Below are 26,941 nucleotides of genomic sequence, written 5' to 3'. Positions count from 1 at the left end.
CTGAGTCTACGGGTCTTTACGGCTCTTTACGTGTCTATACGGGTCTTTATGAGTTTTTGCAGGTCTTTACGGATCTACACAGTTCCTTACTGTGCTATTGGGGTCATTACGAGTCTTTACAGGTCTTTACGGGTCTACAGGCTTCTTTATGGGTATTTAGGGCTCTTTACCAGGCTTTACAGGTCTACCTGTGTCTTTACGGATCTTTACAACTCTTTACACGGCTTTACAAGTATTTACAGGTCTTTACAATCTTTACGGGTAATTATGGGTCTACACGGTTCTTTATGGGTCTTTAGTGGTCTTTACTAAACTTTACGAGCTTTTTGGGGTGTTTGTGAGTCTTTACGGGTCTACAGGCTTCTTTATGGGTCTTTACAGTTCTTTCCCAGGCTTTATGGGTCTTTACGGTTCTTTCCCAGGCTTTATGGGTCTTTACAGTTCTTTCCCAGGCTTTCTGGGTCTTTACGGTTCTTTCCCAGGCTTTCTGGGTCTTTACGGTTCTTTCCCAGGCTTTATGGGTCTTTACAGTTCTTTCCCAGGCTTTCTGGGTCTTTACGGTTCTTTCCCAGGCTTTCTGGGTCTTTGCGGTTCTTTCCCAGGCTTTATGGGTCTTTACCGTCCTTTACAGGTCATTACAAGCCTTTACGGGGTTTTACGAGTCTACATTGTAAAGACTTGAAAAGACACGTAAACACTTGTAAAGACATGAAAAGACTTGTAAAGTTCAGTAAAGACCTGTAGGAATACAGGAACATAGGTACAGAAGTGGGCCATTTAGCCCCTCAAGCACTGTTCTGCCATTCAATGAGATCACAGTGGATCTGTGACCTAACTCCATATACCCACCTTCGCCCCATATCCTTTAATATCTTTAGCTAACAGAAATCTATCAATCTCAGATTTAAAATTAACAATTGATCTAGCATCAACTGCTGTTTGCGGAAGAGAGTTCCAAAATTCTACCACCCTTTGTGTGTAGAAGTGTTTCCTAACTTCACTCCTGAAAGGTCTGGCTCTAATTTTTAGACTATGCCCCCTAGTCCTAGACTCCCCAACCAGCGAAAATAGTTTCTCTCTATCTACCCTATCTGTTCCCCTTAATATCTTGAAAACTTTGATCAATTAAACCCTTTACCTTCTAAATTCCAGGGAATACAACCCTCGTTTGTGTAATCTCGCCTCGTAAGTTAACCCTTGGAGTCCGGGTATCATTCTGGTAAACCTACGCTGCACTCCCTCCAAGGCCAATATATCCTTCCTAAGGTGCGGTGCCCAGAACTAAACACAGTGCTCCAGGTGTGGTCTAACCAGGGCTTTGTATAGCTCTAGCATAACTTCTACTCGCCTTTTAGATTATTTTCTGTACCTGTCCATGACATTGAAATGATCAATGTACCTGGACCCCTAAGTCTCTTTGGGCCTCCACTGTTTCTAGCTTTTTACCATTTAAAAAGTACGCTGATCTATCCTTTTTAGGTCCAAAGTGGATGACCTCACATTTGCCTAATCCTCCCAGCCGCTCCTCTCGCTTCATGGGTGATTACGGGTCTCTGAGTCTTTATGGGACATTATGGATCTTTACAAGTCTGTAAGGGAATACACGCTTCTTTATGGGTCTTTATGGTTCTTTACCAGGCTTTACAGCTCCTTTATCATAGAATCATAGAATGATACAGCACATTATTCGGCCTATCATGCCTGTGCTGTCTCTTTGACAGAGCTATCCAATTAATCCCACTCCCCCGCTCTTTCCCCATAGCCCTGTAATTTTTTCTCTTCAAGTATTTATCCAATTCCCTTTTGAAAGTTACTATTGAATCTGCATCCACCACCCTTTCAGGCAGCGCATTCCAGAGCACAACAACTCGCTGCGTAAAAACAATTTTCCTCATCTCACCTCTGGTTCTTTTGTCAATCACCTTAAATCTGTGTCCTCTGGTTACCGACCCTCCTGCCACTGGAAACAGCCTCTCCTTTTCTCCATCAAAACCATTCATGATTTTGAACAACTCTATCAAATCTCCCCTTAACCTTCTCTGCTCTAAGGAGAACAACCCCAGCTTCTCCAGTCTCTCCCCATCCCTGGTACCATTCTAGTAAATCTCTCCAAGGCCTTGACATCCTCCCTAAAGTGTGGTGCCCAGAATTGAACAATTGAGGCCTAACCAGTGTTTTGAGGGTTCAGCATAACTTCCTTGCTTTTGTACTCGATGCCTCCATTAATAAAGCCAAGGATCCCATTTGCTTTTTTAACAGCCATCTCAACTTGCCCTGCCACCTTCAATGATTTGTGTACGTACACCCCCAGCTCTCTCTGTTCCTGCACCCCCTTTAGAATTGTACCATTTAGTTTATATTACCTCTCCTCATTCTTCCAACCAATGTATCACTTCACACTTCTCTGCATTAAATTTCATCTGCCAAGTGTCTGCCCATTTCACCAGTCTGTCTATGTCCTCCTGAAGTCTGTTACTATCATCCTCATTGTTTACTACATTTGAGTTTTGTGTCATCTGCAAACTTTGAAATGGTGCCCTGTATACCCAAGTCCAGGTCATTAATATATATCAAAAAGAGCAGTGGTCCTAATACTGACCCTGGGGAACACCACTGTATACTTCCCTCCAGTCTGAAAAACAACCGTTCACCACTGCTCTCTGCTTTCTGTCCCTTGGCCAATTTTGTATCCACCCTGCCACTGTCCCTTTAATCCCATGGGCTTTAATTTTGCTAACAGGTCTTTTATGTGGCACTTTGCCAAACACCTTTTGAAAGTCCGTATACACAACATCAACCGCACAACCCTCATCAACCCGCTCCGATACTTCATCAAAGAACTCGATCAAGTTAGTCAAATACAATTTGCCTTAAACAAATCTGTGCTGACTTTCATTTTTTTCAGACTTTTCCAAATGCCACTTAATTTTGTCCCGGATTATTGTCTCAAAGTTTCCCCACCACTGACATTAGGCTGACTGGCCTGTGTTAAGTATGTGTATTGTATTGAACAATTAACACAAAGACTTAAACGTATAACTCAAACAGGTCTTTACTGGTTGGAGGTAGGGACTATACATAGGTCTTTACTTCATGCCCACAGGCGGGAACTGAGGGGGATCAGTACCCACAGTACTATTTATACCCCTATGGCCAGGAGTGGTACTGCGTATCACTACGCCCAACAAGTAGTGCAGTCCTGTCCATAGGTTCAAAGTAGCACACATATTACATACACAACATTCCTCCCTTCCTAGCTTTACAGTCATCTCCCCATTTAACATAACGTAATAACATATATACATATATAACTTCAGGTTTACATAACAGAATAACATAGATACATAGATAACTTCATGTCAAAACAGATCACAGATTCAGTCTCTGCGGAAAACAGTTCACAGATTCAATCTCTGTGGTGTAGTCGGTTCACGTTGCTGGAGTGACTCATTCAATAGTCCTTCCATGGATTTAACAGTTTGGAACTTCCGAACTGAATTGGCTCCGTTCGGAGGGACCACGTGTGTGATCTGGTAGAGGTGATTATGGTTCAGATGGGTCATCTTCTGTTTTTACTTTTCCTTTTCTGCTTCTTGGAGACTCTCTGGGCTCCATTGTCAGCTGCCACAGCTGCCAGCTGCATGCGCAGTTCCTCCTTCTCTTCCTCCTGTTTCCGTCGTAGAGCCAGCTTCTCCCGATGTTCCGTAGACTTTTGGTGCTCCTCCATGATTTCTGCACTTTGGGAGTCGAAGTTACAAGCTGGGCAGGACAGGACATCGTAATATTCGGTGTCGTCCTGAGCTAGACCAGTGAGAGGGTCGTCTATTTCCTCCATACCCAGCTGGACGTTAGCCAGCTCTTGTTCCAAATCCAGACATCTTTCCTGAAGAGACTTCTTCATGTGTACCTCTGCATCCAGCTTTTTCTGGGCTTTCAGCAAGTCGTTTACTAGTGACCTCATTTGTGATTTTAATACTTCAACTTCCTTTGGAGATTGATTGATCGGACTATGCAATCCCTCTACCGGAGCAGCTGTTTCAGCGGTCTGTTGTTCTACGTTGACGTGAGTCAGCGTACTTTTGGCATCCAAGGGCTGCTCTGTTGCAGTCATCTCAGTCTGTGTTGCCACCTCAGCTCTTCCAATAACCTTTGAGAGCTCCGAACCCCTTTCGTTTGAATATTGAAGTTCATGTTCAAGTTTTTCCCATTTCAGAGTCCTGTCCTTCAGCATATGCAGGAGTTGGCTGACCGTTAACTCCTCTGACATCAGACGTTTTGTGTGCTCCTGCTCCATTTTCTCCATCAGCTGCTTCTGTTGTCTTTCCAGATTCTCCAACTCTATATCAAAGAACTCTTTCGTTGCATTCAACTCTTGCTCAAAACGGCGAAGCATTTGTTCTAATTGCTATTGTAGTTTGAAATGGAGTTGAGTTCGAGCCCGGTGTCCCTCAGAAATGGGCACATCAGTAGACTTGCCAGACTCAGAATCCACAGTTAAACTATGTTGTTGTTGCTCAGTGGAATTCTGTGCTGAAACTTTGTCTTTTGCACCTGAGTTGGGCTTACCATCATCCGTTCCAGAGTCTGGGCCGACTATCTTCACCGAGTTCTCACTCGTTATTGTTTGTAGGAAATGCCAGTCCATATTCATTTTCCTAATCCACTCCCGTCCTAGTAGTGGAGGACCTCCTTCAGATATCACATATAAGTCCATTATTTGACTGTCTTCGCCCTTGTGGACCACTGCAACCTCTATTTTCCCGATGGGGTACACTCTTTGCCCCGTGTATGTTTTCAATATAATCCCCGTATCCTGTAGGGGAATATGTTGGAATAACTTTCCGTAATCTTTCTTATTTATGACCGTCAATGCCGATCCAGTGTCCAATTCCAGTTTTACTTGGACTCCTTCTATCTGAAGAGTGACCCAAATTGTCTGGAGGTCTGCACCCTTACCAGCGTTGAGTACTCTTAAGCTAGCCAGTTCATTACAGCTTAAGCTAGCCAGTTCATTACTGCTAGCGTCTGAATCGGACTCCTGTTCGGTCACCTTGTGTACCTTTGCGTATTTTCCTTGCGGTGACTTCTTGTTGCTGGTCTTCTTCCCTGACCTGCATACTCTAGCTATATGTCCAAGCCTACCACAAGTTCTACATTCTTGGTTTTTAAACCAACACTGGTTCTGATCATGCGTTGTCTTTCCACAACGATAACATTTGCCAGAACTCACACCCAATTTGTGTGCACTGAGCTCCGGTGACCGTAGCTGCATTACTGCCGTGCCTCTCGCTGCGGCTTCGTGTGCTGCTGCCATAGTGACCGCCTTCTCAAGCGTCAGCTCATTCTCCTCGAGCAGTCGCTTTTGTGTATCCTGTTTAAATAAACCACACACAAATTTGTCTCGAAGTGCCTCTGTCAGTCCCGTTCCAAACTGGCAATATTTCGCTAATTTACGCAATTCCAGCAAATAATCAGCATTGCTTTCATGCTGTAGCTGCCTTCTGTCGTAAAATTTAAATCGTTCCGCTAGCATCAGCGGCGTGGGGTTTAGATGATCTTTCAGGACAGTAACAATCTCATCGAACGTCTTATCCGCCGGTTCATCTGGTGATAACAGGTGTTTCAATTGCCCGTATGTCTTCGCACCCATTAAATTTAATAATGTTAGTGCTTTATCAGCCTCACGAATTTTATTGGCCTTACAATAATTTTTAACTCGTTCAACATATATGGCCCAATCTTCGATGTCACTATCAAAGTTGCTAATATTCCCGTGTTTAGGCATTGTAGTACTTTATCAGATTTGCAATTTCTCAGATTTTTTTTTTACTGTTATCCAAGATGGCGGCTTCCCGCTCTTGCCGTCGTCCTCCGCCCACAAAATGGCGGTTTTCCCGCTTCTGCCTTCTTCCCCAGCGGTTTTCCCGCGAAAAATGGCGGCTTTCCCGCGCTTCTCGCTCTCCCCGCCCACTTCAATGGCGGTTTTCCCGCGCTTCTCGTCGCTGACTTTCAGCCCGACTGCGGCTCTTATCTCCTGTGCGATCGCTGGTGCGCCGCCCGCCCGAAACGGTTCTCAGCCCTTATCACCGGTGCGATCGCTGGCCCGCTAAGCGCCTCCCGCTTGAAGCGGCTCCCGGCCTCTGGCTCACCCGCTCGGCGGCTCTTGCTCGCTCCCTCCCGGGCTCTGGCTTACCCGCTCGCGCCCTCCCGGGCTCTGGCTTACCCACGAGGTTATGGAGGCTTCAGGGTCCTAATGCCTGTCGCTTCCAGTCGCTGGAAGCTGTCAAGATTTCTGCTGCCCTTCAGTTTTCAGTGGGGTGTTGAGGATTGGAACCTCTCTTCAACGTCCTGTCTTTGGACGAAGCCGCTGTGGAATAACTGCCGCAGGGTTCGAACCGACTCGTCGCCAGTGTTAAGTATGTGTATTGTATTGAACAATTAACACAAAGACTTAAACGTATAACTCAAACAGGTCTTTACTGGTTGGAGGTAGGGACTATACATAGGTCTTTACTTCATGCCCACAGGCGGGAACTGAGGGGGATCAGTACCCACAGTACTATTTATACCCCTATGGCCAGGAGTGGTACTGCGTATCACTACGCCCAACAAGTAGTGCAGTCCTGTCCATAGGTTCAAAGTAGCACACATATTACATACACAACAGCCTGTAGTTGCTGGGTTTCTCTCTCTCCCCTTTTTAAACAGGCGTGTAACATTTGCAATCCTCCAGTCCTCTGGCACCACCCCCATATCCACGGAGGATTGGAAGATTGTGGCCAGAGCCTCCACAATTTCCACCCTTACTTCCATCAGTAACCGAGGATGCATCCCATCCGGACCGGGTAACTTTCCTACTTTGAGCACTGCCAACCTTTTAAGTGCCTCCTCTTTATCTATTTTTATCCTATCCAATATCGCTCCTGCCTCCTCCATTACTGCTACATTGGCAGCATCCTCTTCTCCAGTGAAGACAGATGCAACGTACTCATTTAGTACCTCAGCCATGCCCTCTGTCTCCACAAGAACATCTCATTTTTGGTCTCTATTCACCCCACCCTTCCTTTGACTATCCTTTTACTATTTATGTTTATAAAAGACTTTTAGGTTCCCTTTTATGTTCGCTGCTAATCTATTCTCATACTCTCTCTTTGCCCTTCTTATTCCCTTTTTTAGATCTCCTCTGTACTTTCTATATTCAGCTTGGTTCTCTACTGTATTATTAACCTTACGATTATAATAAGCCTCCTTTTTCTGTTTCATTCTAATCTCTGTATCTTTAGTCATCCAGGGAGCTCTAGCTTTGGATGCCCTTCCTTTCCCCCTCACGGGAATGTGTTTACTCAGTACGTAAACCATCTCTTCTTGAAGGCCCCCCATTGTTCAATTACTGTTTTACCCACCAGTGTTTGATTTCAATCCACCTGGGCCAGATCCCTTTTCAACTCACTGAAGTTAGCCCTGCTTCAGTTAAGTATGTTTACGCTTGAGTGTTCCTTGTCCTTTTCCATCACTATTCTAAACCTGATGATCACTGTTCCCCAAATTCTCCCACTGAAACATACTCCATTTACCCAACTTCATTCCCCAGAACTAGATCCTTCCTCGTTGGGCTGGAAACACACTGATCAAGAAAGTTCTCTTGCACACATTTCAGGAATTCCTCCCCCTCTCTGCCCTTTACACTGTTACTATCCCAGTCTATATTAGAATAATTGAAGTCCCCCATTATCACTGATCTGTAGTTATTGCATGTTTCTGTAATTTGCCCCTCTAGCTCCTTCCCACTATTTGGTGGCCTATAGTATACACCCAGTAGCCTAATAGCTCCTCTATTGCATGGGCCTGCACGGGCCTTTACGATTCTACGTCATCTTTGTGGGCTTTTATCAGTCTACACCATCTTTACGGGTTTTTATAAGTCTTTACTGGTCTTAATGCATATTTATGGATCTTTACATGTCTTTATGGGTCCTTACGAGTTTTTACACTTGTAAATGGGACCTGTCGAGTCTTTTCAATGCTTTACGGCACTTCACAATTCTTTACAGGTCTACATGGGTCTTCACGCGTCTTTACTCAACTTTACGAGGTTTTTTGGGGCTGTGCGGATCTGTACGCATGTAAATGGGGATCCCCCCCACCACCCATGTTCTGCTGAAGTTACAGTGGTGATGGTGGGCCTTCTTCTTAAACCACTGTAGCGGTTTGATACAACTGAGTGACTTGCTGGGCCATTTCAAAGGGCAGTTAAGAGTCAACCACATTGCTGTGGGTAAGGACGGCAGATTTCCTTCCCTAAAGGACATTAGGTAACTAGATGGGTTTTTACGACAATCTGAATGCTTCATCCTAGATTTTTATTTCAAGATTATTAAAACTGAATTCAAATTCTCAAACTGCCATGGTGGGAATTAAGTTCATGTTCTCTGGATTACTAGTCCAGTAACGTAACCAGTACACTACCGTAGCCACTTTACTCCACAACTGCATATATTTCAGTCAGTGAGAACTTTGCTGCACTCACGTGCGATAACCCTCCTGTTGTCTTTCTCTCAGGGTGTTGTGTTGGGCTGCTATTTTGGTGCTGCCGCTCTCTACATCTGGGCCATTGGCATCCTGGCTGCAGGTCAGAGTTCAACCATGTCAGGGACGTATACAGGACAGTTCGTCATGGAGGTAATCTTTGAATTAGATTTCTAATATGAAAACACAATACAGTAGAATACGGAACTATATGGGGTTTACCTCCTGCTGAAACTGTACAAGGCACCGTTCAGACCCACCTTGAGCACTGTGTCCAGTTATGGTCAGACCCACCTTGAGCACTGTGTCCAGTTCTGGTCAGACCCACCTTGAGCACTGTGTCCAGTTCTGGTCAGACCCACCTTGAGCACGGTGTCCAGTTCTGGTCAGACCCACCTTGAGCACGGTGTCCAGTTCTGGTCAGACCGCACCTTGAGCACTGTGTCCAGTTCTGGTCAGACCCACCTTGAGCACTGTGTCCAGTTCTGGTCAGACCCACCTTGAGCACTGTGTCCAGTTCTGGTCAGACCCACCTTGAGCACTGTGTCCAGTTCTGGTCAGACCCACCTTGAGCACTGTGTCCAGTTCTGGTCAGACCCACCTTGAGCACTGTGTCCAGTTCTGGTCAGACCCACCTTGAGCACTGTGTCCAGTTCTGGTCGGACCCACCTTGAGCACTGTGTCCAGTTCTGGTCAGACCCACCTTGAGCACTGTGTCCAGTTCTGGTCAGACCCACCTTGAGTACTGTGTCCAGTTCTGGTCAGACCCACCTTGAGCACTGTGTCCAGTTCTGGTCGGACCCACCTTGAGCACTGTGTCCAGTTCTGGTCAGACCCACCTTGAGCACTGTGTCCAGTTCTGGTCAGACCCACCTTGAGCACGGTGTCCAGTTCTGGTCAGACCGCACCTTGAGCACTGTGTCCAGTTCTGGTCAGACCCACCTTGAGCACTGTGTCCAGTTCTGGTCAGACCCACCTTGAGCACTGTGTCCAGTTCTGGTCAGACCCACCTTGAGCACTGTGTCCAGTTCTGGTCAGACCCACCTTGAGCACTGTGTCCAGTTCTGGTCAGACCCACCTTGAGCACTGTGTCCAGTTCTGGTCAGACCCACCTTGAGCACTGTGTCCAGTTCTGGTCAGACCCACCTTGAGCACTGTATCCAGTTCTAGTCAGACCCACCTTGAGCACTGTGTCCAGTTCTGGTCAGACCCACCTTGAGCACTGTGTCCAGTTCTGGTCAGACCCACCTTGCGCACTGTGTCCAGTTCTGGTCAGACCCACCTTGAGCACTGTGTCCAGTTCTGGTCAGACCCACCTTGAGCACTGTGTCCAGTTCTGGTCAGACCCACCTTGCGCACTGTGTCCAGTTCTGGTCAGACCCACCTTGAGCACTGTGTCCAGTTCTGGTCAGACCCACCTTAAGCACTGTGTCCAGTTCTGGTCAGACCCACCTTGCGCACTGTGTCCAGTTCTGGTCAGTGAGACATAAGGGAGACATTCACGTGCTGGTGTAGCGAAGTAGCGAAGCGCTGATTCCCGTGTCAGTGGTCTGAGTTATGGGCAGAGACTGGAGAAACTGTTCAAACTGGAAAGGAGGTGACTGAGAGAAACCATACACAAGATATTAAGCCGGATAGATAGGATTAATCTGGAGCATTGTCTCAGTGTAAAGCATAACAGCGGGACAAGGGCATAGGATCAAAGCGGCTAAAGGCAAATGTTACAGTGATTAGGAATTCAAAGTTTCTTCACATAAAGAGAAATCGACACTGGTCAAGGCCAAAGTAACGGCGGTAAAATCATTTGTCAGTCAAATTGGATCTTGTGATGGGTTGGCAGAGTGCAGGGGTTTTTTCTGGACAGATAAACTCAGATGACCCACCTGACCCTCCTTATCTGTATTTATCATGTGAAAATTAAGGAAATACAGTCAGGCAGTCAGCATCTGAAACAGAGAGACTGCTCAACAATTCTGACCAGTCCGACTGTGAAGCGAATCTGTCTTTTGTTTGTCTGATGCAGACCTGCATTTCTGGGTTTATTTTGGATATCAGTTTGTTTCTTCCTATGTTAAGATTTCTCTCTTTTTTTTTGCCTTTGTCGCTCCAAACAAGGTCCTCGTCCTTTGGGGGAGCTGGAGGCCTTTGCTGCCAGTTTATCTCCACATAACAGGAGGCACCCTTGCTGTGGGTCGTCTGTCAGTTGTTTTCTTCTAACTCCTTCTTATGGGTTCAAATTCTCACTCCCGGGCCTTGAACACAAAATCCAGGCTGACACTCCAGTGCAGTACTGAGGGAGCGCTGCACTGTCAGAGGTGCCGTCTTTCAGATGAGACATTAAACCGAGGCCCCATCTGCTCTCTCGGGTGGATGTAAAAGATCCCATGGCACTATCCTGAAGAGGAGCAGGGGAGTTCTCCCCGGTGTCCTGGCCTATATTTATCCCTCAATCAACATAACAAAAACAGATTATCTGGTCATTATCACATTGCTGTTTGTGGGAGCTTGCTGTGCACAAATTGTCTGTTGTGTTTCCCTGCATTACAACAGTGACTACACTTCAAAACTGCCTGATAGTGAAGCTCACAAGCTGGACAAAAGTTAAGGGGATTGGAACTCATTTTAATTTTGGCAATGTTGGTAAACATAGAAGAGTAGGCTGTTCGGCCCCTCGAGCCTGCTCCGCCATTCAATGAGATCATGGCTGATCATCCAAATTCAGTCCCCTGTCCCTGCTTTCTCCCCATACCCCTTGATCCCTTTAGCCTTAAGAAATATATCCAACTCCTTCTTGAATATATTTAATGAATTGGCCTCCACTGCCCTCTGTGGCAGAGAATTCCACAGGTTCACCACTCTCTGGGTGAAGAAATTCCTCCTCATCTCTGTCCTAAATGGCTTACCCCTTATCCTTAGACTGTGACCCCTGGTTCTGGACTCCCCCGCCATCGGGAACATCCTTCCTGCATCTAGTCTGTCCAGTCCTGTCAGAATTTTATAAGTTTCAATGAGATCCCCTCTCATTCTTCTAATGGGCACTTATTTCAGAAAATCAGAATTTCTGCAACTCCTCAGAGCTTCTTCATAATGCCCAGATGCACAATTTTCCAAAAAAATAAATCGGCCCCCCTGCCTGTTTTTATTGCCCTGCCTGCGGTGTTACAGCAGGCAATCCAGCTGGAGAAGTTCTGACCGTCTTCTTTTGTTCCTCTTTTCCAGGGTTTCTTGAACCTCAAGTGGTCTCGCTTTACCCGTGTGGTCTTCACGCGGACAATCGCCATCACTCCCACCTTGTTGGTCGCCGTTTTCCAGAACGTGGACACGTTGACGGGAATGAATGACTTGCTGAACGTTCTGATGAGCTTGCAGGTGAGGAGATTTTGCTTTGGGACGGTAATTCCTAGGTTGTACCGGCCGAGCTACGTCGTTAGGACATTTTACACCCACAGACTTTGACGTAATAAAACTCACTACACACTTGGTTTGAGTATAAAGCAAGGCTTTAATCAACTTGTTTCAGAACATGGAGGTCTAGTTGTACTTCACTAGTTCCTTGCCTTACAAAATGTCCCTGGCAAGCTGGGCCCACGCCCGAGTATTTATACTCCTTGGACGGCGCCACCAGCTGGCCGCCCAGCGTTATTTCATGAGAAGTTTCTTGATGATGGAGATTTATAACAGACTTTGTGTTGTATTTCTATGCAAACAGAAAGCTAGCTTGTATCACCTGCCATAGCAGACATAGTAGACAATAATATTTCTCAGCTTCCGGAAGACATTCCTGGGTGTCAACAAGTGACTGACTGGAAAGTGTCATTCTCATCAGGTCAGTATCTAAGGGGTAATTTTCTGTTTACACGCTGGAGGTGAGAAACCTCGCCAACAGGCGGGCCAGCACACCCATGATTTTCCGAAAAGCTGCCAGTGGATGAGGTTCCTCACCTCCAGCGTGTGAACAGAAAATGACTCGCCTGTCATGCAGTAAGTGCACAGCTGGCGGGCAGCCTGAGCGGACACATGCAGGGACATACTTCAAAAGGAGAGGACTCAATGCTGCCACATATTGGCCCGTATTTTCCGATCGCAGGCCTCCCGCGGGCGGAGGCCTGCGATCTGGAAAAATCTGCACCCTTACCCGAGGGCTCCCGGGACGCACACGCTTCCGCTCCTGGGCCTCACCAAACTCCAAGTGTGCAGGGCCCAGGTATCCCAGAGGCGCAGGTAGTTCGCAGCATCCCTGGGATCATGTGGGCCATGGGGACCAATCATAGAAGGGAATCTCCCTTCATACATTTGACAGGAAGACCTGTCAAATATATGAATGGAGATCAATGAAAACATAGTAAAACTTTAAATACATTTTTTTTTTTTAAATCACATTTTTAAAATGACTTGAAATTACAATAAATGTTTAATTTTAATTTTTTGAACAAAATAGTTCAAGTTTTTTACGGGGCTAAAAACAAACTTACCTTTTTTTAAAGTATTTTTAAATGATAAATCAGCGGGAAAATTTAAAAAAAAAACTTTTTTTGAACTCTTATCCTGGTAAAAGCAGGCCTTACGCCGCTGTTACCAGGCGTAAGAATTGTCAGGGTTTTCTGCGGGCGGAGGGTCTCCAAAAAGCGGAACCATCCACCCGCAGACGCCCTTCTCCCGGGCAGGCGGAGGATTATCAAGAGCATTCTTGACAGATCGGAAATACCGGTATTCCGCGCATGCCTGAAACCGGCATTTCCGATGTCCCTACGGGTGGGTGCACAGCCCGTACTCACCCGTAGGGATCGGAATATCTGGGCCAGTGTTTACTTTTGTTATCGAAAAGGCCAGACAAGTTTATGAGCATATTTCGTGAAGTTTATTTTGCTCTGTGTAAAGAGATTTTTTTTCTTTTCAATGAAGTAGGCAACGGGATGCTTACGGAACTCAATACGTGAATTAAGAGAATCAATCGCAAATCCAGCACTACGGCATATCAGAGTAGATTTCCTCCTGTGGGTGCCTCAGAGGCCACAGCTGCCAATGTTTTTCCTCCTGCAGGCCATTCGCATGCGCAGGTGCACTCCAGGCACAAGTCTGCCCCTGGACTGTCTAAATATTGGGAAGGACTTTAGAGCGCAGGTGTAGGCCTGAGAGGTCTACAGTTGCTTCCTGGCCACCGTCAACAGATCCTTCGAGCAGCCAGCTCAAGTCCTGAAGTGAGGCTGGAACCCACAAGAACCAATTGAGCCAATCTTAACGCATCAAAGCACTTTGAGTTCTACTCAAATTGTTCATTTGTCTTTACTGAGGAGAAACAACAGCCTGCTTCCCCAGTGAAGACCAATAGTGGTGTGACGGCACTGACCTATTTCAGTGAATTGCTGGCTTTTCAAAAGTACAGGCTGTGACTGATGGCACCCATGTGTCCATCTGGGTCATCGTGTCCTTGTGCCGGATCTCTGGCCATTTTGGTGGCTGCCTTTCTTTTTGCCATCGTTCCTACTGGATGACGGAAGTGCCTGCCCTCAAATGGGTGGGTGTATTTAAATGAGGTAGTAATGACATGCTGACATCAAACATCCAATTGCTTCTGTCATTTCTGCCTCAGTTATGCTCAGAGCCAATCATGCCCCTATGAGATGAGCGCCCAACGTTGCTAGGTGCTACGGAAGAGGCGGACGTGGACTTAAAAGGCCCAGCAGCCACTCTACAAGGAGTCACGAATGCTTATTTCTCAGCAATTATGGTGCTTTTTTGTTTGGTTTTCTCGGTGCTGACAACTTCTCTCTGTATTCCCGCCCTCCCCCTCCTCGTCACTCCAGTTCAGGAGACGGCACAATGGATTTCCTTGTATCTTTGTTTAGTGGAGGAAGAAGAGGCGGAGCCGGGAGGTTTGGTTTATATCCCCTTCTAATTTGCAGCTAAGTCCTTTCCTCCTACAATGCCACTTCATTATTATATTTGCCCCCTCTTTTTAAGTATTTTTCTTTCCTTCTCCTTCCATAGCACCTGCTTCCTTCTAAGTCAATCCCCCTTGTTTGTTGCCTTCAAGAAGAAATGCCCCAATAATATTGCGACTGTAGGGACAGTATTCTGGAGGTGACCGGCAGTGCCCCCATCCAGATACAAACCTATCTTGTGATGTTGAGTGACATGTCCATGTTTATACACTTATACCTAGTGTAAGTATAACTGACTGCTTAGATGGACGGTCAACAAAAAGCATTTGGAAAGAGGGAACTGGGACTGCATTCATCTGCAACACCACCACCCACACCACAATGCACAGACCGAGGTGGCACTACCTCCAGCTTGTGGAGGCTGCACTTGAGTTGTGCCGTATTGTGCAACGTGACCTCCAGCCCCTCCTCCACCACAGGCACTGCACAGCCAGAGACCGTGAAGGTCACAGTGGCCCTGCAAGCTCCGGGTCACTCCAGGCTGTTACTTGGACAACAGTAACATGAGGCAATCAGCCGTGGATAGACACGTAAAGCATGTCACAGTTGCATTGTTTGCTAAAGGACAACCAGCAGCTATACACAAGTAGCAGGACTTCCCACGGTCCAAGGAGTCGTTGGTTGCACCCACATGGCCACTTCGTCGACCCCACTACCTGTGCCAACAAGAAAGGACTCCACTCACTCAGTGTCCAGCACATTACTGACCAGCAGCATTGAGTCATGCGAGTGAATGCCACTTTGAGGCTTCCAGCATGCCAGCACTCTTCGATCCAGAGAGCCAAGTACCAGGTGGTTCTGGGCGATCAGGACTGGCCTGTACAACCATAGAAGGTGAGACCCGAGCACTTTCCCAGGACCCCAACTATAATGAGGTCTATTCTGCATTCAGAGTCATCATAGAGCACACTTCATTGAACTGGGGGAGAGCCCACCATCCTGAGAAACAGCACTATCATATCAGTACCCATTCTTGCTATGCCGCAAGTACCGACTCTTAATGGCCACTGATCTGTGGAAAAACAAATCTAACAGGACCAATAATAGCAGTAAAGTACTGAATCTGTATCCCATCCCCCATTGCTTGGAGGCTGGAAGAAGCAGCCCTCTCCACTCTGGCACTCCAGGCCTCCATAGCAGCAATCTAAGCATCCATTCAAGGCGCAAAGACTGTCCTCGGAGCCACCGTTATGGTGGCCTCTGCTGCAGATCGTTCTGGAGCTGCCACACACTCCATCTGTGGTACAGGAAACTGATCCATCAGGGTGTCGCAGATGTGGGTAGTGGCTTCCTCTAGCTGATCTTCCATCTGCTGCACATTGTCAGGACCCTTGAGATCTGGGACCCTAGGCAGGCCTTCAGCTGAGGGCCTCTGGCCTCACGTTCGACCCACAGCTGTTCCTGTCCACTCCTGCTGTGTGTGTCACCCAGCGCAATCCCCTCGGCCTCGCTGTATAATTCACCGCGGGACACGTCTCTGGGGTGATGCTTGTGTGGGAGCGAATGATTGATGGCGGATGTGGGAAAGTGCTGCCAGGGCTGAATCCTGAGGGTCCTGGTTGTTCTCCTTCCTCTGCTGCTTGTTTTTGGCCTGGAACATCTGAAAGAGGATTAGAAGAAGAGGATAGAATGGATTGCAGACGAGCAGAGTTCACATCTCCCTTTCAGTACAAGGAGCGACAGTGAGGATTTATCACCTAGTGTGCTGCCAGGCAGTAACATGAGCAGCAGACTGTCCTGCAGCTGGTGGCTGCCCACCTACTGCCCTGTCTCCAGCTCGCTCGATTGTTTGGCTCCGGAGGAGACTCAAAGTGTCCTCCTCAAATTGGGTGAGGGCAGAGGTTGGAGGATCTACAGTACCACCCATCACCAGTCTCTCTCATGTTGTAGCCATTGGTTCTCTTTTAAAATGAACGCAGGGAGTGACAAAGCCCTTTGGTTGCCATGAGATGCAGTGAAACCCGAGCAATAGGCAGCCCATAATGGGGGTGCTGATAGCTACATGAAACAAGCAATTACAGACTATGTGAGGTATGTGAATGCATGGATGGCTGTGTGTGAAGGAACACTTCCAGGTGAAATATTGATGGTAAGTGGGTCAAGCACTTTAACACAGTGAGGAGGCGGGCATTGTGATTGACAGACATTCTCAGTACTTGCATTCTTGGAAGGTGTGGCTGGCTCCTCCTAACTTAGTAACAGTGCCAGTTTCAGGCAGGAGGAGACCTTCGGGCCATCTAGCCCATCGATCCACAGTATTCCCTTGGTGCATTTCCAACCACCCTGAATCCCATTTGTTGACAAGAACCTGTCTAATTCCTTCTTTAAACCCATTAAGGTTTCTTGTTCCACCCCCGTGCTGGTAATCTGTTCCACATACTGACCACCCTTTTAGTAAAAACTTCCTCCTGCATTTCCTATTTTATTTTGTTGTCCTTAATTTGTAAATATAACCCATTGTGCTTAAATTCTGTGTGCCCCCTCCAATAACTGAATATCCTTCTCTGTAACCCCTCCAATAACTAAATAACGTATTGGAATACGGAGACTAAAACTGCATGCAGTGCTCCAGATGTGGTCTCAACTTGACCAAATACAGTTTTACGTATCATTGCATAGAATATACAGTATAAAAATAGCCAACAAGTCAATGCTGGTGTTTACACTCCACACATAAGAACATATGAACATAAAAAATAGGAGCAGGAGTCAGCCATTCGGCCCCTCGAGCCTGCTCCGCCATTCAATGAGATCATGGCTGATCATCAACCTCATCTCCACTTTCCTGAACTATCCCCATTTTTTTTTATTCGTTTGTGGGGTGTGGGAGTCACTGGCATGGCTGGCATTTATTGCCCATCCCTAATTGCCCTTGAGAAGGTGGTGGTGAGCTGCCTTCTTGAACCGCTGCAGTCCGTGTGGTGTAGGCGCTCCCACAGTGCTGTTAGGGAGGGAGTTCCAGGATTTTGACCCAGCGACGATGAAGGAACGGCCGATATACTTCCAAGTCGGGATGGTGTGTGACTTGGAGGGGAACTTAGAGGTGGTGGGGTTCCTTGATCCCTTGATTCTCTTAATATCCAAAAATCTATCGATCTCTGTCTTGAATATACTCAATGACTGAGCCTCCACAGCCCTCTGGGGTAGAGAATTCCAAAGATTCACCACCCTCTGAGTGAAGAAATTTCTCCTCATCTCAGTCCTAAATGGCTGACCCTTTATTCTGAGACTGTGACCCCTGGTTCTAGACTCCCCAGCCAGGGGAAACATCCTCCCAGCACCAATGCCATCAAGCCCCTTACGAATTTTATATCGGCCCAGAAATTCGGGTCTCCATGGGTGAGTATGCACGGGGTACTCACCTGTAGGCCCAATGGAAGTGCCGGTTTCCTGCATGCACTGTGCATGCGCGGGAAACCGGCACTTCCAATCCTTTGAAAGAAGGGGTTCAGAGGTTGAACGCGTGCGCAGGAGAGGCTGCGCGTGCGCATCAAACTTCGCCTTTTTATACAGGTTTTCCCGGGAGGGTAAGTCTGCAGAAGTTAGACATGTAAAAAGGCCTGCTTTTTACAAGGTAAGTGGTGAATTAATTAAAATTAAAACATTTTTTCCACAGGTTTATTATTTTTAAATACTTTAAAGAAAGGTAAGTTTATTTTTAGCCCCGTTAGAAAGTAAAATTATTTTTTTCAAAAATGTAAATTATTGTTTAAAATAGTTATTTCATGTAATTTATAGTTTATTTTTAAAATGTGATGTTTTTTAAAAATTTATTTGAAGATTTAGTGCTGTTTTGGGGCCCGTAGTATTTCTAAGTTTGACAGCTCTTCCTGTCAATCTTATGAATGGAGCATTCCCTGCTCCGATTGGCTCCCCATGGCCCACGTGATCCCAGGGGACGCATCGAACTAACTGCGCCCCTGGGATACGCAAGCACTGCGCGCCGGCAGCTGGAGCAGGCCCAGGATCGGAATCCCACGGGGGCCCACAGCTCAACGGCCGGCGCGCTAGGTAAGTGCAGGCCGGAGGCTTGCACCCGCGGGAAGCCTCCGACCCGAATTCCTGGGCCAATATGTTTCAATGAGATCACCTCTCATAGAGTCATAGAGTCATAGAGTAATACAGCACGGATAGAGGCCCTTCGGCCCATCGTGTCCGCGCCGGCCATCAAGCCCTGTCTAATCTAATCCCATATTCCAGCATTTGGCCCGTAGCCTTGTATGCTATGGCATTTCAAGTGCACATCCAAATGCTTCTTAAATGTTGTGAGGGTTTCTGCCTCCACAACCCTTTCAGGCAGTGAGTTCCAGACTCCAACCACCCTCTGGGTGAAAAAGTTCTTTCTCAAATCCCCTCTAAACCTCCCGCCCTTTACCTTGAATCTATGCCCCCTAGTTATTGACCCCTCTACTAAGGGAAAAAGCTCCTCAGCATCCATCCTATCTATGCCCCTCATAATTTTGTACACCTCAATCATGTCCCCCCTCAGCCTCCTCTGCTCCAAGGAAAACAAACCCAATCTGCCCAGTCTCTCTTCATAGCTGAAGCGCTCCAGCCCTGGTAACATCCTGGTGAACCTCCTCTGCACCCTCTCTAACGCGATCACATCCTTCCTGTAGTGTGGCGACCAGAACTGCACACAGTATTCCAGCTGTGGCCTAACCAGTGTTTTATACAGCTCCATCATAACCTCCTTGCTCTTATATTCAATGCCTCGGCTAATGAAGGCAAGTATCCCATATGCCTTTTTTACCACCTTATCCACCTGTTCCGCCGCCTTCAGGGATCTGTGTACTTGCACACCCAGATCCCTCTGACCCTCCGTCTTGCCTAGGGTCTTTCCATTCATTGTGTATTCCTTTGCCTTGTTAGTCCCCCCAAAGTGCATCACCTCGCACTTTTCCGGGTTAAATTCCATTTGCCACTGTTCCGCCCATCTGACCAACCCATCTATATCGTCCTGCAGACTGAGGCTACCCTCCTCGCTATTTACCACCCTACCAATTTTTGTATCATCCGCGAACTTACTGATCATACCTTTTACATTCATATCCAAGTCATTAATGTAGACCACAAACAGCAAGGGACCCAGCACCGATCCCTGTGGTACCCCACTGGCCACAGGCTTCCAGTCACAAAAACAACCTTCGACCATCACCCTCTGCCTTCTGCCCCTAAGCCAGTTTTGTATCCAATGTGCCAAGGCACCCTGGATTCCATGGGCTCTTACCTTCTTGACCAGTCTCCTGTGCGGGACTTTATCGAAGGCCTTACTGAAATCCATGTATACCACATCCACTGCGTTACCCTCATCCACACACCTAGTCACCCCCTCAAAAAATTCAATCAAATTAGTCAGACATGATCTTCCCTTGACAAAGCCATGTTGACTATCCCTGATTAATCCTTGCCTCTCCAAGTGGAGACTAATTTTGTCCCTCAGGATTTTTTCCAATAATTTTCCTACCACTGATGTTAGGCTCACTGGCCTGTAGTTCCCCGGTTTTTCCCTACTACCCTTCTTGAATAATGGTACTACATTAGCGGTTCTCCAGTCCTCTGGCACATCCCCTGTGGCCAGAAAGGTCCTGAATATATGTGTTAGAGCCCCCGCAATCTCCTCCTTTGCCTCACACAGCAGCCTGGGATACATTTCATCCGGGCCTGGGGATTTATCCATTTTTAGGCCAGCTAAAACCGCCAATACCTCCTCCCTCTCGATGTTAATATGTTCGAGCATATCACAGTCCCCCCGCCCTATTTCTATGTCTACATCGTCCTTCTCCATAGTGAAAACAGATGCAAAAAATTCATTTAGAACCCCTCCTACATCTTCCGGCTCCACACACAGATTGCCACTTTTGTCCCTAATGGGCCCTATTCTTTCCCTAGTTATCCTCTTACCCTTAATATACTTATAAAACATCTTCGGATTTTCCTTTATTTTGCTTGCCAGTGTTATTTCATGGCCCCTCCTTGATCTCCTAATTTCTTTTTTAAGTATCCCCCTGCACTTTTTGTACTCCTCTAGGGCTTCCTCCGTCTTTAGCCTTTTGTATCTACCAAAAGCCCTCCTTTTTTTCCTAATCCATTCTCGTATATCCCCTGACATCCAAGGTTCCCTGTGGTTTTTGGAACCACCTTTGACCTTTACGGGAACATGTTGCCATTGTATGATCTCAATCTCCCTTCTGAAAGCCTCCCATTGCTCCGATGCGGATTTTCCTACAAGTAGCTGATCCCAGTCCATTTTGGCCAGATCCTGCCTTATCCTATTAAAATCGGCCTTCCCCCAATTTAGAACCTTTATTTTCGGCCCATCCCTGTCCTTTTCCATGACCACCTTAAATCTTACCATATTATGGTCACTATCACCAAAGTGCTCACCTACTAGCACTTTTTCCACTTGGCCGGCCACATTCCCTAGAATTAGGTCCAGTACCGCCCCCTCTCTTGTAGGACTTTCTACATGCTGGCTCAAAAAGCTCTCCTGGATGCACTTTAAGAATTCTACACCCTCTGAGCCTTTCACACTCTGACTATCCCAGTTAATATTGGGGAAGTTGAAATCCCCCATTATTATTACCCTATTATTTGCACATTTCTCTGAGATTTGCCTACATATCTGTTCCTCTATCTCCCCCTGACTGTTTGGAGGCCTATAGTACACTCCCAGCAAAGTGCTTGCCCCCTTTTTGTTTTTAAGCTCCACCCATATGGCCTCATTAGAGGACCCTGCTAATATATCATCCCTCCTTACTGCAGTAATTGACTCCTTAATTAATATTGCGACACCCCCTCCTCTTATACCTCCCCCTCTGTCTCGCCTGAAGATTCTGTACCCCGGAATATTGAGCTGCCAGTCTTGCCCTTCCCTCAACCATGTCTCCGTGATAGCAACAATATCATACTTCCATGTGTTTATCAACACCTTCAGTTCATCCACCTTATTTGCAAGACTCCTTGCATTAAAATAGATGCCATCCAGCCTTGCCCTTATATATTTGCCCTGTCTACCAAGCTGACTTGTTTTTTTCTCTATAATTGGCAGCACATCCCCCCCCTATTTCAGCTCCCCTCTGTATCCCATCCCCCTGCCAAGTTAGTTTAAACCCCCCCCAACAGTGCTAGCAAACCTCCCCGCAAGGATATTTGTCCCGCTCTGGTTCAGGTGCAACCCGTCCGACTTGTACAAGTCCCACCTTTCCCAGAAGCAGGCCCAGTGATCCAGGAAACTAAAACCCTCCCTCCTGCACCAACTCTTTAGCCACGCATTCATCTGCTCTATCCTCCCATTCCTATACTTACTAGCACGTGGCACTGGGAGTAATCCAGAGATCACAACCTTTGAGGTCCTCTTTAATCTGTTACCTAGCTCCCTAAATTCTTGATGCAGGACCTCATCCCTCTTTTTACCTATGTCTAAACTCCAGGGAATCTCGCCTCATAAGACAATCCCCCCCATCCCAGGAACCAGTCTGATGAACCTTTGTTGCACTCCCTCTATGGCAAGTATATCCTTCCTTAGGTAAGGAGACCAAAACTGTCCACAATACTCCAGGTGTGGCCTCACCAGGGCCCTATATAATTACAGTAAGATTTCTTGGGGGGAAAATTGGGTTGCTTTGCGCCTCCCTAAGAGAGCGCTAACGGGGCGTAAAGCAACTAGCGCCCCGGCGCGACGCCGGCCACACCTCCCGCGAAATTTAGCGGGAGGTTAGCGGCGGCGCTAACCGGCAGCACCCCGTGGCGCTGCGCCCCCGGTGATGACATCATCGTCGTGCGCAACGCCCCACTCGTGCCCCAGCCGTGATCTTCGGGGGCACCCCCTGACTTACCGCCGGACGCTATGTCCGACAAGGTCGGGGGGCCTACCTGCGGCCGGGGAGGCGCAATTTAAAGGCGAGGTGCGGGGCAGACATTTTTGTTGATGGCCGCCTGCCAGCATCTGCCTCCACTCCCGTCCCCGGCCTCCTGAACCCCCCCACCCCTGCGGAGTGCCGGCTCTTTTGCCGGCACTCCCGATCCCCGGGGGCCCAGCTGGGCTCCGAGTCGCGCTGCGCAAGGCTCCTCCTCTTTAAGAATGGTGTGGAGATGCCGGTGTTGGACTGGGGTGGACAAATGTAAGAAGTCACACAACACCAGGTTATAGTCCAACAGCTTTATTTGAAATCACAAGGAGGAAAGCCTGCAATACCGACTCGCAGCACCCCTCCTCCCTCTTGGGCCGCAACCACTCAATTTCCGGCGCGGGGGCGCTAATTTTTCCAGGGCGCTACTGGGTCGCTACTCAATTTTTAGCCCACGCTTTACTCTTATACTCCAATCCTTTTGTAATAAAGGCTAACATACCATTTGCTTTCCTAATTGCTTGCTGTACCTGCATGTTAAGTTTCAGTGATTCGTATACAAGGTCCCTCTGAACACTAACATTTCCCAATCTCTCACCATTTAAAAAATACTCTGCTTTTCTATTTTTCCTACCAAAGTGGATAACTTCACATTTCTCCACATTATATTCCATCTATCATATTCTTGCCCACTCACTTAACCTGTCTATATCCCTTTGTAGCCTCTTTGCATCCTCCTCACAGCTTACTTTCCCACCTAACTTTGTATCATCAGCGAACTGGATACATTACACTCGCTCCCCTCATCCAAGTCATTAATATAGATTGTAAATAGCTGAGGCCCAAGCACTGATCCTTGCTGTACCCCACTAGTTACAGCCTGCCAACCCGAAAATGACCCGTTTATTCCTACTCTCTGTTTTCTGTCCATTAACCAATCCTCAATCCATGCTAATATATTACCCCCAATCCCATGAGCCCTAATTTTGTGTAATAACCTCTTGTGTGGCACCTTATCGAATGCTTTTTGAAAATCCAAATGCACCACATCCACTGGTTCCCCCTTATCTACCCTGCTAGTTACAACCTCAAAACTCCAACAGGTTTGTCAAACACGATTCCCCTTTCCTAAATCCACGTTGACTCTGCCCAATCATATTATGATTTTCCAAGTGCCTTGTTACCACGTCCCTAATAATGGATTCCTGCATTTTCCCGACGACTGATGTCAGGCTAACTGGCCTGTAGTTTCCTGTTTTTTCTCTCCCTCCTTTCTTGAATAGCGGGGTTACATTTGGTACCTTCCAATCCGCGGGGACCGCCCTAGAATCTAGGGAATTCTGGAAGATCAAAACCAATGCATCCACTGTCTCACACGAGTCTCCTCCCATTCCATCTGCCTCATCTCAGCCTTTCAGCATATCTTTCTATTCCCTTTTCTCCCTGTTAATTGGGCGACACCTTGTCCTGCAGTCTTCAGTGTGTGCTAGTTTAGGTAGCACAGGCAATGACATTCAGCTGCCCATCCTGTCCAATACTAAATGAGAAGGAAGAAAATTGCATTTATGTAACACCTTTCACAACCTCAGGACATCTCAAAGGACTTTACAGCCAATTAATTACTTTTGAAGTGTCGTCAATGTTAAAATGTAGGGAATCACATCAGCCAATTTGCAAGCTCCCACAAACAGCAATGAGAGAAATCACCAAATAATCTGTTTTAGTGATGTTGGTTGAGGGATAAATATTGGCCAGGACACCGGGGAGAACTCCCCTGCTCCTCTTCGAATAGTGCCATGGGATCTTTTACACCCACCTGAGAGGGCAGACGGGGCCCTCGGTTTAACATCTCATCCGAAAGACGGCACCTCCGACAGTGCAGTGCTCCCTCAGCACTGCACTGGAGTGTTAGCCTAGATTATGTGCTCAAGTCTCTGGCCACTGCAGTTTACTTCATGCCAGGACTGCACAGGATCAGCTTCTACTAATGTTTAGGATGGGTCAGCAAAAAATGCTTTACAGGTTGTGACCCAGCTACTTGCCATTGAGAGCTGTGCTTTAGCTTCACTTTAGCAACTTTCTTCAGGTCAACTGGAGAATGGGTGATTGTAGAGGAAGCTTTACTCTGCAGAACCCACCCAGTTTTCATTCCATTCAAACTCGAACCCATGTGTTACATTGCAAAGCAAGTACAATATTCCTCAATATTATTGCTTGGTACGGTTGCACCCAGCTAAGACTGAGGCCCTGAAAATCTGCGGGAGTTCTACCAGTCTGTCGCTGTAACTCTGCTGTGAGATTAGTAGAATTTCAGGGCCTGAGTCTGTAATACTATTGAGTTGTGTCATATTAAATTGAACTCAGTTGCGCTGTTGCCATTTTGAAACCAAGTTATTGCACTGTTTGGCCTGATTATATTGACAACCGTACTGTGCTTACTTGCGCACAGTCACTAGAATGGCTGGCTGCATTGCACTAAATTGTTTCCTGTTCAGTCCTTGATCTCCTTGAGATGAACCAAGAGTTAAATGATGCTTCAAACAGTGGTGTACTGCCATCCAGACAGGGCCCGACTGTGATTGGGTACTTCATAATTGAGTCATTTCATGTTGGATGACTCAAATGCAAAATTAGGAATTGCAATAAAGGCCTTTGACAGAAACAGATATTCGATAAGAACATAAGGACGTAAGAAGTAAGAGCAGGAGTTGGCCATACGGCCCCTCGAGCCTGCTCCGCCATTCAATAAGATCATGGCTGATCATCGACCTCAACTCCACTTTCCCGCCCGATCTCCATATCCCTTGATTCCCCTAGAGTCCAAAAATCTATCTGACTCAGCCTTGAATATACTCAAAGACTCAGCATCCACAGCCCTCTGGGGCAGAGAATTCCAAAGATTCACAACCCTCTGACCAGTCCATCATTTCCTACATTAACAAGTATCAAACCAGTATCAGGTTCAGTCTCTATGACAAGGAAGTCTTGTACTGAATTACGTTCATTTATTTTCTCATTCTCCTCTACCAGATTCCCCTGCTCCTTTTCTTAGTAAAACAAATCATGGCACAGGGATGAAATGAACAAGACTCAAATGAGAACCAGAGATTAGAAGAAACATTTACTCCCTCAGTGTAGTAATTGTGTCGAACAGACTCCCAGCAACACCAGTCAAGGCTGAGTCAACCCATTCCTTCCAAAAGGAGCCAAATACCTTTCCGGTTGGGAATGGCATTGATAGTTACAGGGACAGGTCCACACTGAGTTGATCAAACAAAACACAAGGATTCTTGTGCTGGTGGGATGGGAGGAGATGTTGTCTGGAGAAGAAGTGGAGAAATGAAGGTGGATCAACATTCTGGAGATTCACTTGTTTACTTTTGGGGATCGGGAGTATTTATATAGAATTTTCTCTCAGGAGATTAAATGGGTGGGTAGAGTCCATGCTAGGGTAGAGTCCATGCTAGGGTAGAGTCCATGATAGGGGAGAGTCCATGATAGAGTAGAGTCCATGATAGAGTCCATGCTAGGGTAGAGTCCATGCTAGGGTAGAGTCCATGCTAGGGTAGAGTCCATGCTAGGGTAGAGTCCATGCTAGGGTAGAGTCCATGCTAGGGTAGAGTCCATGCTAGGGTAGAGTCCATGCGAGGGTAGAGTCCATGCTAGGGTAGAGTCCATGCTAGGCTAGAGTCCATGATAGAGTAGAGTCCATGATAGGCTAGAGTCCATGATAGGGTAGAGTCCATGATAGGGGAGAGTCCATGATAGGGTAGAGTCCATGATAGGGTAGAGTCCATGATAGAGTAGAGTCCATGATAGGGGAGAGTCCATGATAGGGGAGAGTCCATGATAGGGTAGAGTCCATGATAGGGTAGAGTCCATGATAGGGGAGAGTCCATGATAGACCAGAGTCCATGATAGGGTAGAGTCCATGATAGAGGAGAGTCCATGATAGAGGAGAGTCCATGATAGAGGAGAGTCCATGATAGAGGAGTGTCCATGATAGAGGAGTGTCCATGATAGGGGAGAGTCCATGATAGGGTAGAGTCCATGATAGGGTAGAGTCCATGATAGACTAGAGTCCATGATAGAGGGGAGTCCATGATAGAGGAGAGTCCATGATAGAGGAGAGTCCATGATAGAGGAGAGTCCATGATAGAGGAGTGTCCATGATAGAGGAGTGTCCATGATAGGGTAGAGTCCATGATAGGGTAGAGTCCATGATAGGGGAGAGTCCATGATAGAGGAGAGTCCATGATAGGGTAGAGTCCATGATAGGGGAGAGTCCATGATAGAGGAGAGTCCATGATAGGGGAGAGTCCATGATAGGGGAGAGTCCATGATAGAGGAGAGTCCATGATAGGGGAGAGACCATGATAGGGGAGAGTCCATGATAGAGTAGAGTCCATGATAGAGTAGAGTCCATGATAGAGTAGAGTCCATGATAGAGGAGTGTCCATGATAGAGGAGAGTCCATGATAGGGGAGAGTCCATGATAGGGGAGAGTCCATGATAGGGGAGAGCCCATGATAGGGGAGAGTCCATGATAGGGTAGAGTCCATGATAGGGGAGAGTCCATGCAAGGGTAGAGTCCATGCAAGGGTAGAGTCCATGCTAGGGTAG

General features: G+C 47.0%; 2 protein-coding genes across 5 annotated transcripts in view; one reads left to right on the top strand and one right to left on the bottom strand.

Moving 5' to 3' along the window:
- The window catches only part of LOC147096970 (uncharacterized), a 1,290,222-nt gene that overhangs the window by 535,542 nt on the left and 727,739 nt on the right, over positions 1-26,941 (bottom strand). The gene's annotated exons all lie outside the window — the stretch shown is intronic.
- The window catches only part of LOC147096974 (natural resistance-associated macrophage protein 2-like), a 451,798-nt gene that overhangs the window by 363,552 nt on the left and 61,305 nt on the right, over positions 1-26,941 (top strand). For all 3 annotated transcript variants that reach the window (XM_085972680.1, XM_085972681.1, XM_085972682.1), the window contains 2 exons: positions 8,560-8,679; positions 11,746-11,895. In XM_085972680.1, the coding sequence (XP_085828806.1) occupies positions 8,560-8,679; positions 11,746-11,895 (270 nt within the window). The remainder of the gene's footprint in view (positions 1-8,559; positions 8,680-11,745; positions 11,896-26,941) is intronic.

Source organism: Somniosus microcephalus, chromosome 33, assembly GCF_052327205.1.
Source record: "Somniosus microcephalus isolate GS21.2 chromosome 33, FLI_Smic_1.0, whole genome shotgun sequence".
Lineage (NCBI taxonomy): Eukaryota > Metazoa > Chordata > Chondrichthyes > Squaliformes > Somniosidae > Somniosus > Somniosus microcephalus.
This window is presented reverse-complemented; position numbering and strand designations above follow the sequence as displayed.